General features: G+C 55.4%; 1 protein-coding gene across 6 annotated transcripts in view; it reads right to left on the bottom strand.

Annotated features, from left to right (window-relative positions):
• Positions 1–662: 662 nt before the first annotated feature.
• The window catches only part of LCN15 (lipocalin 15), a 44,806-nt gene continuing 30,206 nt past the window's right edge, over positions 663–15,262 (bottom strand). Inside the window, exons 1-6 of one of the 6 annotated variants that reach the window (XM_044778341.2) lie at positions 4,665–5,172; positions 4,140–4,279; positions 3,987–4,057; positions 3,656–3,766; positions 2,859–2,960; positions 664–2,612 (exon numbers count right to left, since the gene is read on the bottom strand). In XM_044778341.2, coding sequence (XP_044634276.1) covers positions 2,578–2,612; positions 2,859–2,960; positions 3,656–3,766; positions 3,987–4,057; positions 4,140–4,279; positions 4,665–4,760 — 555 coding nt within the window. In that variant the 5' untranslated portion in view covers positions 4,761–5,172 and the 3' untranslated portion in view covers positions 664–2,577. Of the gene's footprint in view, positions 2,613–2,858; positions 2,961–3,655; positions 3,767–3,986; positions 4,058–4,139; positions 4,280–4,664; positions 5,173–14,326; positions 14,619–15,165; positions 15,248–15,262 lie in introns of those variants that run through there. The other 5 variants (XM_070518332.1, XM_044778339.2, XM_070518330.1 and 2 more) reach the window with 5 other exon arrangements.

Raw genomic sequence — 15,262 nt, 5'->3', positions numbered from 1 at the left:
TGTGTGTGCCGGACGTAGCCTGGGTCCACCCAGCGGGAGCACCACCGGGCGCAGCTCAGAGACGAGAGGGGCAGCAGGCCCCCAGGGAGGCCTCCCCTGCCCCCAACATCTCATCGAGGGTCAGCACAGAGTCCAGGCCCTGCAGCCTAACCACTGAGCCTGAACCCCAGCCTGGCCCCTTGCTGGGCAAGTCGTCAACCTCTCTGTGCCTCAGTTTCCTGATCCGCGAAACAAGGAGCACAACAGGCTCTCTGAGTGCGTTCTGGGGTCCATCACGGGAGCTGTCAGGCCCGGACAGCAGGCGAGGGCTCAGAATGCACCGGCCATGACTGTGACCCACGTCCAGGCCTCTACGTGATGTGCCCAAGGTCAAGGTCACATCCAGGGTAGGAGGAAAAACTCCAACAAAACCCACGCGGCAGCCCGGGCTGCTCTGCCTCCAGCTCCTGTGGCCGGGGGCAGTGTGCACAGGGCACCTCAGTCTCCCCACAGGCACTGAGAACCCAGGGGGCCAGGCTGGTGGGCACTGGACGCTGCCTGTAGGTGCAGCCCCCACGGGTACCAAGCTTGGCTGGAGCCTCCTGCTCCCGCAGCCAGGAGGAGCCGAAGGGCCAGAGTCCCCTCCACACCCACCTCCCCGCCTCAGTTTCCCCAGGAGTCCAGGGCCAAGACGGGGCCCACTGTGCCCTCCCAGAGGGTCTCATCCAAACAGGAGGAGCTTCAGCTGCAGAATCTGTTTATTGAGTGGAAGGCGGAGGCCAGGAGACACCCATGGGGGATGGGGAGGAGGAGAGGGTGGCCCAAGGCATGGGGGCCGGGAGGGTTGTGGGTCTGGACGACGCCGGGCTCGCCCTGCGCAGACAGGAAAGGCAAGGTCACTCCATCCGCCCACTTGCTCAGCAGACATTCCTTGGAGGTCCCCACCTGCTCCCACACACAGCAGGCTGCCCCCCACGCAGCAGGCTGCCCCCTACTCACATGGCCCACGAGGCCAGTACCAGCTAATTCTGCCACCAAAACCTGCGAATGTGGAAACACCCACTGCTGCTCCCCCTGAAGCCCCAGGCTAGAGGCGGCCAGCACCAGCAATGCCCCCTTCCCCGGGGTCCCGGGGTCCCGGCCACACATCCCAGGGCCTCGCTCGGTGGCTGGCTGGTGGTGAGGGGGCTGGTGAGGCAAGAAAGCCCCACAATGGCCAATAAACCACGACCAAGCTCACAGACTCAGCACCCGAGAGGGAGCCCATGTGGGGCACTTTACCCCAAAAGCTGCTTTTTGTTTTTAATAAATCCTGGGAGTCAGGCACAGAGCAGGAAGAAGGGGCTCACGCTCTCCGTGGAGAGAACCTTCCGGAGAACGACTTGGTGCCATTCTCCACCCCCTCTCCTCCCACCCGGTGACATTTCTGAAGCAACCACACGTGTGACGGGAGGCAGTGCAGGGTGCTGGGCAGCATGATTTAGGTCCATGGAAAGTTAAAATGTCCCCAGCACACCACTGGGCAGAGAGCGGGGACAGCCCGGGAGGGCAGAATGACAGGAGGGACTGGGGAGCAGCCACTGCAGGGCGGTGAAGAGGTCCCGCAGGGCCAACGCCTGCCCCCGCCCAGAGACGCCGCAGGGCCGTCTGCTGGCTGTCATCTCGCATCTGTTATGTATTGTTTCATGGAGGCTCCCAAATTCTTTGCAAGGAACGTGGGGGAGGGGCCCGATGGTTTCCTGGCGTCTGCTTTGGGGGACGGTGTCCCCAGGAGCCCACCTACATTCGTGTCCCTAGGGCTCCTGGGGACCTGACCCTGTGGTGGCAGTGAACAAGAAAGTGGTGGCTCCCACCCCATAGGACCCTCAGGGAGAGAACAGGACCAGGCAACTCCAAGGCAGGGCCCAGTGCCCGGGGTGGGCCAGGCGCTATGGGGACCTGCTGCACTGGGTTGGACAGCGTCTCCCAGATTTCAAGTCCACCTGGAACTCTGTGACCTCGTCTGGAAATAGGGTCTTTGCAGATGTAAGTGGTCAAGGATCTCGAGATGAGATCACCCTGGACTCAGGGTGGGCCCTATGACCATGGACTCTCGTCCTCAGAGAAGAGGGAAATTTGGAAACAGACACACAGAGGGAAGATGGCCATGTGACAACAGAGGCAGAGGCCAGAGGGACGCACCTACGCGCCAAAGAACACAGGGGCTGCGCCACCACCAGAAGCTGAAAGAGCAAAGATTCTCCCCTGGAGCCGCCAGAAGGACCAGCCCTGCCCACACCTTGATTCTGGACCTCTGGCCTCCAGAACTGTGGAGAGCGTAAATGTCTGTTGTTTTAAGCTACCCAGTTTGTGGTGATTTGTTATGGCAGCCCTAGGAAATCAGGAGAGGCTTCCTGGAAGAGGTGATGTGTAAGCTGAGGCCTGAAGCACACGGTGGGGGGAGGAGGCGGGCGGGGAGGGGGCGATCTGCAGTGCGGATCTCAGGGGGGAAAGCAGGAGGCGGAAAGGCGGCCAGGGGCAGCCACGCAGGCCTGAGAGCGGGAGGGAGGAGTGACGCCGTCCCCACCTGGGAAGGGCCAAGGTGGGGCTCCCGAGGTGTCAGGGTGCCTCCGTGCCCCTCAAGGAGCACACATCTGTGGGAAGGAGAGGGTCCGTGAGAGGCCGAGCCGGCCGGGCCTGCCCCCCCCGCCCCCCCCAGCCCCCCCCAGCCCCCGGAGGGCGGGGCCGAGACTCTCCCTCCTCCGTTGCCCAAACCCTTTCCCTTATCAGGGTGCGGTGGGGGAAGGACCGGGCGGGGCTCCGAGAGGCGGGGCTCGGGGGGCAGGGGCGGGGCTTTGGGGCGGGGCTCGGCCGGGATGGGCCAGGGCTAGTCTGGGTACCTGACTTGGGCAGCGTAACCATCATGTCATCCGGGAGCCCGACGGTCGGGTAGAAGTCCTGGAAGGCCTTCACAGCCTGGGGGCTCGCCTCCTGGGTCCGGCCTGGGGCAGAGCAGGGGCCCCTGTGAACCCCGTGGCTCATACAGGTGAGGGAGAAGGGGAGATGGGGTCTCTGGGCCTCACTGCACTTCCTAGAGGGCTGATAGCAGGTCGGCCACTGGAGGTCGGGCAGGTTGTGCACTGCACACAAGTGCCTGCCTGGCTGAGGGACCAGTGGGGCCTGGAAGCTGCCCAGAGGGACGCCCTTTCCTTATTCACACGGAGCATCTGGGAGGGTGGGGTGGCCAGGCTGTTCTCCCAGCGCCACGTTCCCCGGGCCTCACCCCACTCCGGCCTCTCCACCCTGGGGAGTCCCTGGCTTACTCTGCTGAGCCCCCAGGAAATTAAAGCAAGATAGGATCTCAGCCCCGGCTTAGGATCTCAGGCAATGGGATGGAGAAAGGAAGGGTAGGGCCCCACCCTCGGGGAACCCAGAGAGGATGGTGAGCTTCAGCCTGTGTGCCTGACCCTCCAAGGCCCCTCCAGTCAACCCCCACCCATCCCAAGCGTTGTGGGGTCCCGCCACCCCCACCCCCACCTGGTCCTTGCCAGGCCCAGACTTGGGAGTATGTGAGGATGTGGGGCAGGAGAGGAGATGAGGGCAGGTCTGAAGGGGCGAGACCAGGGGAGACAGGGAGGGGAGAGGAGGGGCGGGGTGGACAGTGTCCAGTGGGGATGGGGGCGGCTGGGGGCCTCACTGTAGAGCTGCACCATGGTGCTGAGCGCCCCCTCCAGCTCCTTGTAGATGTACACCACGGCAAAGGAGCTGTAGTCCGTGTCCACGATGCGCACGTCGAGGTAGCCCAGGGCTGCAGGGGAGGCGGCCGGACAGCCATGGAGAAGTGCCCTGGGCCCAGGCCCCGACCCTACCCGCATGTCCGCTGCTGCCGGGCCAAGGACGGAAGGGGAGGGATGGAGGGGAGGGGCAGGAGATGGCAATGCGGAGGCTCCGGCTAGAGGGACAGTCCCATGTCACCCTGTGGAGAAGCAGCACCAGGCGCCCCTGAGGGCAGGTGGGGCAGGACCTACCCGGGACTCTGAAGTGCCCCTCGGAGCCCACTTTCAGGTACTCGGCGTCCACCTGGTTACAGCGATCAGCCCTGGGGATGCACAGCCCGGTGCTCGCTCTCCACTGCTGCCCGGCCCGCCCCGTCCTGGCCCAGCCCACCCTGCGGCACTCACCGAGGAAACTCCATGTGGACGCTGAGGTTGCCCCCCGTGATGGCCTTGACGGTACTGGTGGACATCAGTAAGTGGTCCTTCTTGCCCAGGAAGACCTTGCAGTCAGAAGCCATGGAGACCACGTACCAGAGGCCTGAGAACTGTGAGGCCGCTCAGTGACCAGCAGGCCGGACCCTCCTTGCCCTGGGACCCCAGGGCACAAAGCCAATGGACTTGTCTGAAGCCACACAGCCAGGGGTCTCCAGAGTGTCCATCTCTTGGGTCTGAGCCCTGTTCTACCACTCACGTGGGGCAGGCCGCATGGCCACTGTGAGCCTCAGTTGCCCCAGCTCTGTAATGGGTCAGTAATTACCCATACGCAGGGTTGTTTCAGGGTTAACTGGATAGGGAATCTAAAGGGTTCGCAGGCCAGAGGCGCATGCCCCACAGAAGGCGGCAGGTACTATTATCCTCTCATCACTATTGTTTCCGGCAGGGGCTCTGTCCCCACCCCAACCCTCGGCAGAGCATGGAGGCCTCTAGTACCTTTTTGGCATCAAAATCTGGCTGCACCAGGACCTCAGCCTGAGCCACGGACACCCAGAGCAGCGCCAGGACCCAACCCAGCAGGATGGACTTCATCCTCACACCTGTCCTCCAGCCCCTGGCGTCTGAGCCACAGCCCCCGCAGGCCCAGCTTTATAGCCCAGCCCAGCAGCCGGGCTCACCACACGAACAGGCTGGGGAGCGGAAGGCACTTTGGCTCCAGAAACTCAAGCCCGCTTTGTCCATTGTTTGGCACAGTCACTCCTGTGTCCCCCACCGGCTCCAAGGGTCATTTCCCAGAGGGCTCCAGAGAGCCGGGCTCTCATCTGACTCTTAGGGTGGATTATGGCATTGCAGCCGCCTTATCACTGGTTGCATAACCGTGCAGGCAAGAGAGTCGCCGGGGAGGCGCCAGGGGCTGGTGGGGGCTTGAGCTGGCAAGGGTGCTCCAGGTGACCTCTCGTGTCCACTCAGAGCACCCAGAGACACTATTTGAGGATGAGTGTGTGGCCTTGGGGCATACCTCCCAGATGCCTCTGGTCAGGGGCGAGGGTCCCCAGGGAAGGGAGTGGAAGGGAGTACAGGATCAGAGAAAGACACTCAGCCCCCAGCAGGGAGGGAGGGGAGGAGCACAGCTTCTGCTGGCCACCACCCCTGCATTTGGGGAGGCGCCAGTTCTCACCCAGTCCCAGAGTCACTGGAGAGAGAGCAGTGAGATCTTTCCCAGGAAAATATTTATAAGACGCACATCTGATAAAGGACTTAAGTCTCGAACCCATAAAGAACTCTCAAGACTCAAAATAGAAAAACAAACAATTTTTTTTAAAAAAGGCAGATTTGAAGTCATTTCACCAAAGAAGATATCCAGATGGAAAATAAACACACAAAAAGATGCTCGATGCCATGAGATGCGAACTGAAACCATCTGAGACACAACCGCACACCTATCAGAACGGCGGACGCTTTTTAAAATAAACATTGTCACTGCCGGGGCGGGGGGAGCAAAATGGTGCAACACTCTGGGAGCCAGTGGGGCAGCTTCCTAGGAAGTGGAACCTTCATTTACCAGACGATTCAACAACCGCTCGCCCAGCTAATTACCCAGGAGAAGCAAGAGCCCAGAGGCCTGCCCGTAGGTGTTTATGGGACTTTATTCACAGTCCCTTGGGAGTGCAGCAACCACCGCCCTCCAGCGGGCGGGCAGGAGAGCACACTGCCATCCCTCCCTATGATGGGACCCTCCTCAGGGATACAGGGAACGAACCACTGATTCTCACAACCTGGATGATGCCAGACGCGTCACACTGAGTGAGAGCAGTCCATCTGAAAAGGCGACAGGCTGTGACTCCTTTTCTGAGACACTCTAGAATAGCAGATCCATAGGACAGAAGGCTGCTCCGTGGTTGTCAGGGCCCCAGTGGGAAAGTGACTGATGACAGAGGGGCATGTGGAGACTTTGGGGTGATGGGTTGTGGTGATTCCATGACTGTTTGCTGTGTGTAAATTATTCCTCAATTTTTTAAAAGCGATTATATGAGCCACAAATATAGGTAAAATCTTCCCCCAGATGCCGCCTCTCTGGAAGAGAGGGCATCTCTTCTGTGGGGAAGGAGCTCAGTTAATATTGTGAATGAAAGAGGGAGTAAAGGACTGAAGTCGCCTTGACCTGCAGCCCTGCTGAAAACTGGGATCTTGACAGCAACTGCAGCCCCATCTGGCCTGCGTCGTCCACAAGAGCAGCTGGCACTGCAGGCTCCAGGCAGTGGCTGGGTCAGCTAGAGCCTCCTACTGCCTCCGCGGTGTCCAGCACAGGGCCCGGTTAACAGGGCCTCCGGCACGTCCTGCTGGCCTCAGTTCCCTGGAGGGCAGCACTGCTAAGTGCATGCGTTGGTCAACTTAAAAGCAAATACGCCTGTTATTTTATCTCAAAATGAGTTCATTCGGGACTAGCCAAAAGAATTGCCCTTTGCCATTCGGGATGCGCATACTATCATGAACCACAGGCAAACCCAGAGAACACGGGAGGGAGCTGCTTTTATAGAGAAAAGGGGGAGAAGGCGGGGCTGTTCTAAAGGAAAGTCCATTGGAGGAGAGGAACAGATCAGGGTGGGGACAGCTCTTCATTGGCTGGGCTGCGGCGTTTCTGATTGGTTGGGCTGTGGCATTTCTGATTGGCTGGCCTGCAGCGCTTCTGATTGGCTGGCCTGCAGCATTTCTGATTGGCCAGGCTGTGGCATTCCTGATTGGCCAGGCAGCGGCATTTCTGATTGGCTGGACTGCAGTGTTTCTGATTGGCTGGGCCGTTGCCGGTGGAAGAGAAGTCTTCCCTCAGTAGTAAAGTGGTTGTACTTCCTGTTTGGAGTAATTGATGATGTACAACGGGGTGAGGGCTCCCGTGCAGGCCTTTCCGAGTTTAATTTAGTCAAACCTTCCTTTACACACAGTCATGTGCCACATAACAACTTTTGGGTCAACTTCAGCCCATGTACGTGATGGTGGTCCCATGAGATTAGTCCCATAGAGCCTAGGTGTGCAGTGGGCTCTGCCATCTAGGCTGTGTAAGTGCACTCTGTGATGTTCACACACCGACGAAATCGCCTAATGGCGCATCTCTCAGAATGTATCCGAGTCATTGAGGACGCATGACTGTATTAATTTCACAACTGTACGGTCCATGAATTAAACCTCAATAAAGCTGTTAGAAATAAAACCCACTGCCAACTGCCACCCAATCTTACAGAGAGAACAGGAATTGTGGTGCTGAAAGTGCCAAAGACTTAATTTCAGAAAAAAAGAGTACACGTTAACACACCTCCCATCACCACTGTAGCTGGGGGTCACAAAGGTCCGAAGGTGGACAGACCCAGGGGCCAGAGCCTCAGTCAGAGACAGTCTGTCACGAAGGCAGGGGTGACTCCCTAGGCCCTGCACAGAGAATGCCCAGGGCACTTGAGAGCGGCCTCTTCATGGGCCCCCCCATCTTTTGTGTACCCCTCTGAGCCCTTTGGGTACCCTCTGCACCCTGCCCACCTCACTTTTCTCTGTGCTGACCCACCACTCTGCACCCCTCAGGTACCCTCTGCACCCTCCAGTACCCTCTGCACCCCAAGACACCCTCTGTGCCCTTCCCACCCAGCTTCCCTCTCAAGCCCAGACCTGAGAAGCCGCTAGTGTGGGATAGGCCACATTGTGCCCTGATTGAGTGCAAAGAGGTGGGCAGTGCCCTGCTCTAGTTGGCTGAGGACAGGAGTCACATCCTAACCTGATTGGCTGAGGAGGGCTAGACTGTGCCTGGTGCTGATTGGCTGAGAAGAGCTGAGATTGTACTTTGCACTAATTGGCCAAGAAGATGGGGTCAGGAGTAACGTTAGCATCATGGCCGAGTGAGTTGTCCCCTTTGTCTCTCTTTTCTAAGTTATAGCTAAATGGACATTCATTAACCAGCAGATGATTCCCTGTACAACACAACATGATGCCTGAGAGATCCATGCATCTGCAGGTGGATGGACTGGATCCCTGGGAGGCAGTAGAACTAGGTGAGCACACCCCTCCCCTTCCACGGCAGCAGTAAAAAAGAAAAAGAGGGAGTCGCAGATCTAGGCTGTGGGTCTTCACACAGTGACCAGCACAACTGTAAGAGAAGGAGGGGGCAGCCCGGCCTGTGTGAACACTTTCAGAGTTGCAGCCTGGCCCACAGGAGTGCCCACTGTGCCATGGCAGCCACACCTGTAGGAACATTCCCCAGCGAGTGGCACAACTCAGTGCCCATGAGGGAGCCCTCACCAAGCCCAGCAGCTCAGCCGAGCCAACTGCAAGCACAGAGCAGCACACAGGAAAGAAAGTGCCCCCTCCCCTCCTGCCCTGCACAGCAGCTCCACCATCCCCCGCTGAGCACAGTGGTCCTGCACCAGAGTGACCATCTGTGGAGCACAGAGGCCCCACCTGCACGTGAGTGCGTGACCTGCCAAGCAGCTGTGGCCAGTGCGCAGACACAGAGAAGCCCTACCGGCACAACTTCCCACAGATGGCGTGGGATCAGAAAACACAGCTCCTGCCCCGCCATCCAGAGGTGGCAGGTGGCATCTGCAACCTGATACTACACAAATGCACCAGCAAAGGGTCAATTCATCAGACACCATGAAGAACTACTGTAACACTTCAGAGCAGAAGGAAAATGAGCAGTCTCCAGAAACCAACCCTGAGCCCACAGAAATTCACAATCTAAATAACAGAGAATTGAAAACATTATCATACAGCCAGCCCTTATGGCCCAACTGTTACAGTCCGACATGTTCCACTTCGGGGTCCTGGGTTCAGTTCCTGGCGCAGAGCCACACCCCCGTCTGTCCACAGCCATGCTGTGCGGTGAGGCACACAGGAGAACTGGGGGATGCACACCTAGAATCTACAGCTACGCACTGGGGCTTTGGGAGGAAAAACACAGAGAGGAAGGGTGGCAACAGGTGTTAGCTCTCAGAGCAAATCTTTCAAAAAAAGAAAAGGCAAAAAGAAAATTATCACAAAGGAGCTCAACAAGTTACAAGAAAACTCAGAAAGACAGTTCAATGAGCTAAGGAATAAAATTGATGAGCACAAAGAATACTTCACCAAAGAGATTGAAACTCTAAGAATAAAAAAAAAACAAAAACAGAGGCTAGCCGCATAGCATAGTGGTTAACTTCAGCGTGCCCCACTTCAGCAGCTCGGGTTCTCAGGTTCGGATCCTGGGCACAGACATGGCACCGCTCATCAGGCCATGCTGAGGTGGTGTCCCACACAGCACAACCAGAGGCACTCACAACTATAATATACAACTGTGTACGGGGGGCTTTGGGGAGAAGAGAAAGAAAAAATATAAGATTGGCAACAGATGTTAGCTCAGATGCCAATCTTTAAAAAAAAATTAGACAATAAATGAAATAGAGACTAAAAAAACAGTGCAAAGGGCCAACAAAACTAAGAGTTGGTTCTTTGAGAAGATAAACAAAACTGACAAACCCTTAGCCAGATTCACGAAGAAAAAAAGAGAGAAGGCTCAAATAAATAAAATTTAAAATGAGAGAGGAGAAATGACAATGGATACCACAGAAATACAAAGGATTATAAGAGAACACTATGAAAAACTATATGCCAACAAATTTGACAACCTAGAATAAATGGACAAATTCTTAGATTCATACAACCTCCCAAAACTGAATCAAGAAAAAAATAGAGAATCTGAATAGACCAATCACAAGTAAAGAGATTGAAACAGTAATCAAAAACCTCCCCAAAATGCCATACACAAAAATTAACTCAAAATGGATTAAAGACTTGAGTGAAAGACCTGAAACCATAAAACTCCTAGAAGAAAATATAGGCAGTATGCTCTTTGACATTGGTCTTAGCAGCATCTTTTCGAATACCATGTCTACTCAGGCAAGGGAAACAAAAGAAAAAATAAACAAATGGGACTACACCGGACTAAAAACCTTCTGCAAGGCAAAGGAAACCAGGAACAAAATGAAAAGACAACCCACCAACTGGAAGAAGATATTTGCAAATCATATATCTGACAAGGGGTTAATTTCCAAAATATATAAAGAACTCATACAACTCAACAACAAAAGACAAACAACCCGATCAAAAAATGGGCAGAGGATATGAACAGAAGATACACAGATGGCCAACAGGCACATGAAAAGATGTTCAACATCACTAACTATTAGGGAAATGCAAGTCAAAACTACAATAAGATATCACCTTATACCCATTAGAATGGCTATAAATAAAAGACAAGTAATAAGTGTTGGGGAGGATGTGGAGAAAAGGGAACCCTCGTACACAGCAGGTGGGAATGCAACTGGTGCAGCCACTATGGAAAACAGTATGGAGATTTCTCAGAAAATTAAAAATAGAAATACTATATGATCCAGCTATCCCACTACTGGGTATTTATTCATCAACCATTCAAAGAGACTTACACACCCCTATGTTCACTGCAGCATTATTCACAATAGCCAAGATGTGGAAGCAACCCAGGTGCCCATCGACTGATGAATGAATAAAGAAGATGTGGTGTATACATACAATGGAATACTACGCAGCCATAAAAAGACAAAATCATCCCATTTGCAACAACATGGATGGTCCTTGAGGGCATTACGTTAAGCGAAATAAGCCACACAGAGAAAGACAAACACCGTATGATTTCACTCACATGGAAGATAGACACATGGACAAAGAGAACAGTTTAGTGGTCACCAGAGGGGAAAGGGGGTTGGAGGTGGGCAAAAGGGATAAGGCATAAGTATGGTGACGGATAAAAACTAGACTATTGCTGGTGAGCAGGATGCAGTCTACACAGAAACTGATCTGTAATAATGTACACCTGAAATTGCACAGTGTTATAAACCAGCATGACCTCAATAAAGTAAAAGAATAAATACAAAAAAAAAAAGAAGATGGGCCACACCTTGTGCTGCTCAGGTTGTCACAGTCCAGGTGTGCCCAGACCTGCCCCCAAGTGCTCACCTCCAGGGACGTCATGGCCCCCAGGCTGAGGGGACGGTGTTCTTACTCAGCCTTGTGAGGTAGAGCCCCCACCGATTGGTGGGCGCTGGGCAGGCGTCACTGCTGGATGGCAGCTGACTTTGTTTCCCTCTCAGTTCCCTTGGGGAGAGCGGGTGAGGGAAGGAGCGGGCCTTCGCCCTGAGTGCCTCGGGCACTGTCCCTGCACTGAGACCCCAGTGCTGCAGGGTTGGGTGGGCGTGCAACAGGGGCAGGCCTGGCCCTCCTAAGCAACTCTTTGCCCAGGGCTGCCCAGGTAAGCTGAGTCTTAACGCCCCAGCCGTGCCTGAGGGCAGCCAAGCCCATGGTATCAACCAGCCTGATGTGAACGATGCAGGGGAGGTGGCTGCTCCAAAACTGGGACCACAGTTATTTTTCTTGCCCGGCAAACAACTGTGAAAATTAATAAAGGGGAAGCTCGCTAAAGTGGAGTGCAGAGACCAGAAGGGGAGCTCTCGGCAGTCCCACTCTATGTCAGTTACAGACCCCAACAGAAGGATCAGAAAACTAGAATTTCCTAGTTTCACCCCAGGAAAGAATCATCAATCACAGGCCCCAACAGGAAAGCTGGAGGGCTTCTCCTGCGAGAATCCACACCCCCAGCAGCCCAGCCAGTGAGAAGCCGTCACCACCCCGCGCCCTCGCTCTCCTCCAAGAGGCAACAGACTTTCCTTCAAACAACCCCTCCCAGCTTTCTCCTTTTTCTCTACAAAGTAACGCTCCTCTCCTGCGTTTGCTGCACTTGCCTGTGGTTTAGCTGCAGCTTGCTTGCCCCTCGAGTTGCGGTTCCTCTGCCCTTGCCAAATAAACCCATCTGGCTGGGAAAATAACTGGCTGTGTTATTTTTAGGGTCAACACACTCATGGGACACCTCCTGGGGCAGAGGCAGAACCCGACATAGATTCCCCACAGGGTGCTCCCCACTCATGGGGGGAGGAAGAGAGGCCCTGCTAAGGGTCGAGGAAAGCCATGGCCACAGAGAGGCCCCCTCCTCCCCTCTCAGAAGGAGGCAGAGAGGGAGGCAGGGACACCCTGGGCATTGCCGGCTGCTCCTGGTGAGAGGTGGGGAGGGGACACAGGCTCCCACGAGCCAGGACCCACAAGCTTTGTGGAGGGGTGAGCTCCCCACCCAGACTGGCTGAAGGACAACTGCCCAGGAGGTGGGAACCAAAGCTTCTCCAAGTGCCCTTCACCAGAGAGGCCCAATTGATGGGGACGGCGCCAGGCCGGGAGGGGCCTCGGGGCAGCAGCAGGCTCGCCTGCATGCCACGCTCAGGGCACAGGCCACCGCCAGCCTGCCATGGGCGCTGGGGGTGAGCTGGGATTTGCCCGGCGGCCTGTGCCTCCTCCCCGCCCAGCAGCATGGCAGCACACCAGGAAGGTTGGGGACGCAGGTGGTGGGCTGCCATCCCACCAGGCAGAACCTTCCTGGTCCCAGCCCGCAGGAGGGCCTCCCTGGGATCCAAGCCCTGCGGGGAAGAGGGTGGGGATCAGGGGCTGGCTGGAGCTCAGTGCCCCCAGCGCAGCCTCGGACCCAACGCTTCCCCTCTGAGTGAGCTCTTGCTCACTCCTGCTCACCAGCCCCCAGGAGCTGCCCAGCTCCCGCCCACTTGGTTCTCCTCCTAAGCCCAGAGCCCTGTCCTCCTCCCGTGCACTCCCCACGGCTTCACTCGGCCAGGGCCGCCCGTCTGTCTCTCCAGGCCCAGCCCTGGACCCATGGAATGTGGCCCAGTTCAGAGGCAGAGGTCAAGTTCCTGGCACACTCCTTGCCCCTGAGGGTATTTCTTAATGCAAGACCTCTGTCCTCAGAAAAGGAGAAAGAACCTCCGGGTCTTCCCTCCCTCCACCTGCTGACCACAGAGGAAGCCCGAATTATGTGGACAAGTCAAGGACCTCCTTGCCCCTGCCCAGTTGGGCTCAGCCATGGGGACCCCCACCCTAAGGTCGCTGGTCTCTTGGGGGGCCTCATCTACACAGTTCTCCTCTGTATTCTGGAACATGCCCTGCCCTCCACCCTTTGACCTGGGGGCGGTCAGCCCTGCTGCTCTGGGCCCTGGGTCCCCACCCTGGCTGTCGGGGTTCCCCTATACCCCACCCATAAATAGTCTCTTTGTAAACAAACACCCCACTTTCTCCTAATATGAGTGTGCCCTCCATGTCCCTCCAGGAAATGGGTCAGGCTGGGCTGATGTTGGAAAAGCAGCTCATCAATTTTTTCTTTCAGTGATAATCCTAAAAAAAACACATTATCCTAAAAACTTCAACTGTCCCTGAATTATCTGTAAGTTTTATGGAATTCCAATTTTAAAATTTTAACAAGAAAAAAATTGTTCTGATTTCATATGAAAAACCTAAAAAATTCCACAAAGGAAAAGTAGAAACAGACAACTAGTTCTATGAGACCCGAAAACCTGTGGTAAAATTATGGCCAGTAAGAATATGGTATGTTTTATACATATAACAATGGAAGAATCTAGAAAAATGAGAATAGACACAAATGACATGGGCATTCAGCCTATGATGAAGGAGATGTTTCAAATCTGTGGAGAAAAGACTAAATACACAATAAATAAAACTGTCACCACTAGGGACCATTTAGAAAACACACCCGCAGCTAGACCACTACCTCACTCCTTACGTCAAAATAAATTCCAGACGGATCAAAGATTTCCACATAAAAATGAAATTGTAACAATGCTGGTAGAAAAAATTTAGTTTGAAATGTACCAAGGCTAAGAAAATCAGAAAAAGTAAAATAGATAAAGCTTGATCAATATTCTATAAGAATATTTAGAATATCTTTTTAATAACAAAAAATGTAAAAGAAATTGCAACAGTGGAAATAAATGCAGACCGCCCAATGAGAACAAGCAGGCCTCCAGGTGGCTGGTTAGGGGGCGTATCTGGCTTTCTCCAGTTGGTCCCAAGGTGGAGGCAGGGACAGAAATTAGGGAGCTTCTCAGTTATTGGCCAAGTCCTGGCCACTTGCACTCGTAGTCACAGGGTTGATGGGCCTCCCCCACGTGCCCTGCACTGTCCGTCACGGGCTGCCCCTGCCACCTCCTCTCCTCATCTCCCTGCCCCACGGCTGTAGGATCCGACCAAGGACTGACCTATTTGCTGTCTCAGGTCAGGTGGGGACAGTCCTGACCTCTCCTCCTCTTCAGGTCAGCATGACTTGCCACATCCCATCGAGAAGCACCCCCTTTAACCTCAGCAGACCTTGTCACCGCTGTGGCCAACAGAATACAGCAGGAGGGATGCTGGGCCAGGTCTGGGAGCAGCCCCAAGCTGGCCTGGACACCACCACCTCCTGTGTCTTGGAAGTCAACCGCCAAACAAGAAGAGAAACTCGGAGGCGGCCACAAGGAAGCCCAAGCAGCCACATGGGGAGGCCGCCACGTGAACGCCCCGGTTTGCCGCCCAGCTGAGCTCCCGGCCAACAGCTAACATTAACGGCCAGCCTCTTCCTGCAGTTGAACTGATCCCAAAATTCAGTGAAGCCCAAGACAAAACAAATGCTGCTGCTGGTTTCTCCATCTCAGATGTTCCTGAGCACTCGGGCTCGATTCCACCCCTTTAGCTCTGGGTGTTGTCATCTGGGGTCAGGATCGACTCCCAGAGTGAACAGGGCAGAATCCAGCATGAATGCTGAGGAATATCCAGGGATGTGGGCGGGAGACAGGAGGAGTGGGTCCCAGGAGGATACAAAGAGAAGGAGCCGGCACAGGTGACACTGCCACACCCAGCCCCCCGGACTCTGGCCCTGGCCCTGGTCCCAGCTCTGGAGAGAGGCACGCTTCAGCTGCAGACTGCTTTTCTGGGCAGGACAGAGAGCCCACAGGAGCTCCCCAGGGTCAGCAGCCATGGGGTCCCTCACAGAGAGCCCTCTCCCCCCTTGGTGCCAGAGGAGACAGTCATGAGCACAGGCAGCCCCGTGGAGCTGACTCACCTGGCTGAAGGGGGCCAGGCAGCAGGGGCCCTCCTTGCTGGTTCTCCCTCACAGCTGCGCCCCCCCTACCCCACACACCAAGGGCCAGGCCAAATTC

This window comes from Equus asinus, chromosome 10 (genome assembly GCF_041296235.1).
Source record: "Equus asinus isolate D_3611 breed Donkey chromosome 10, EquAss-T2T_v2, whole genome shotgun sequence".
Lineage (NCBI taxonomy): Eukaryota > Metazoa > Chordata > Mammalia > Perissodactyla > Equidae > Equus > Equus asinus.
This window is presented reverse-complemented; position numbering and strand designations above follow the sequence as displayed.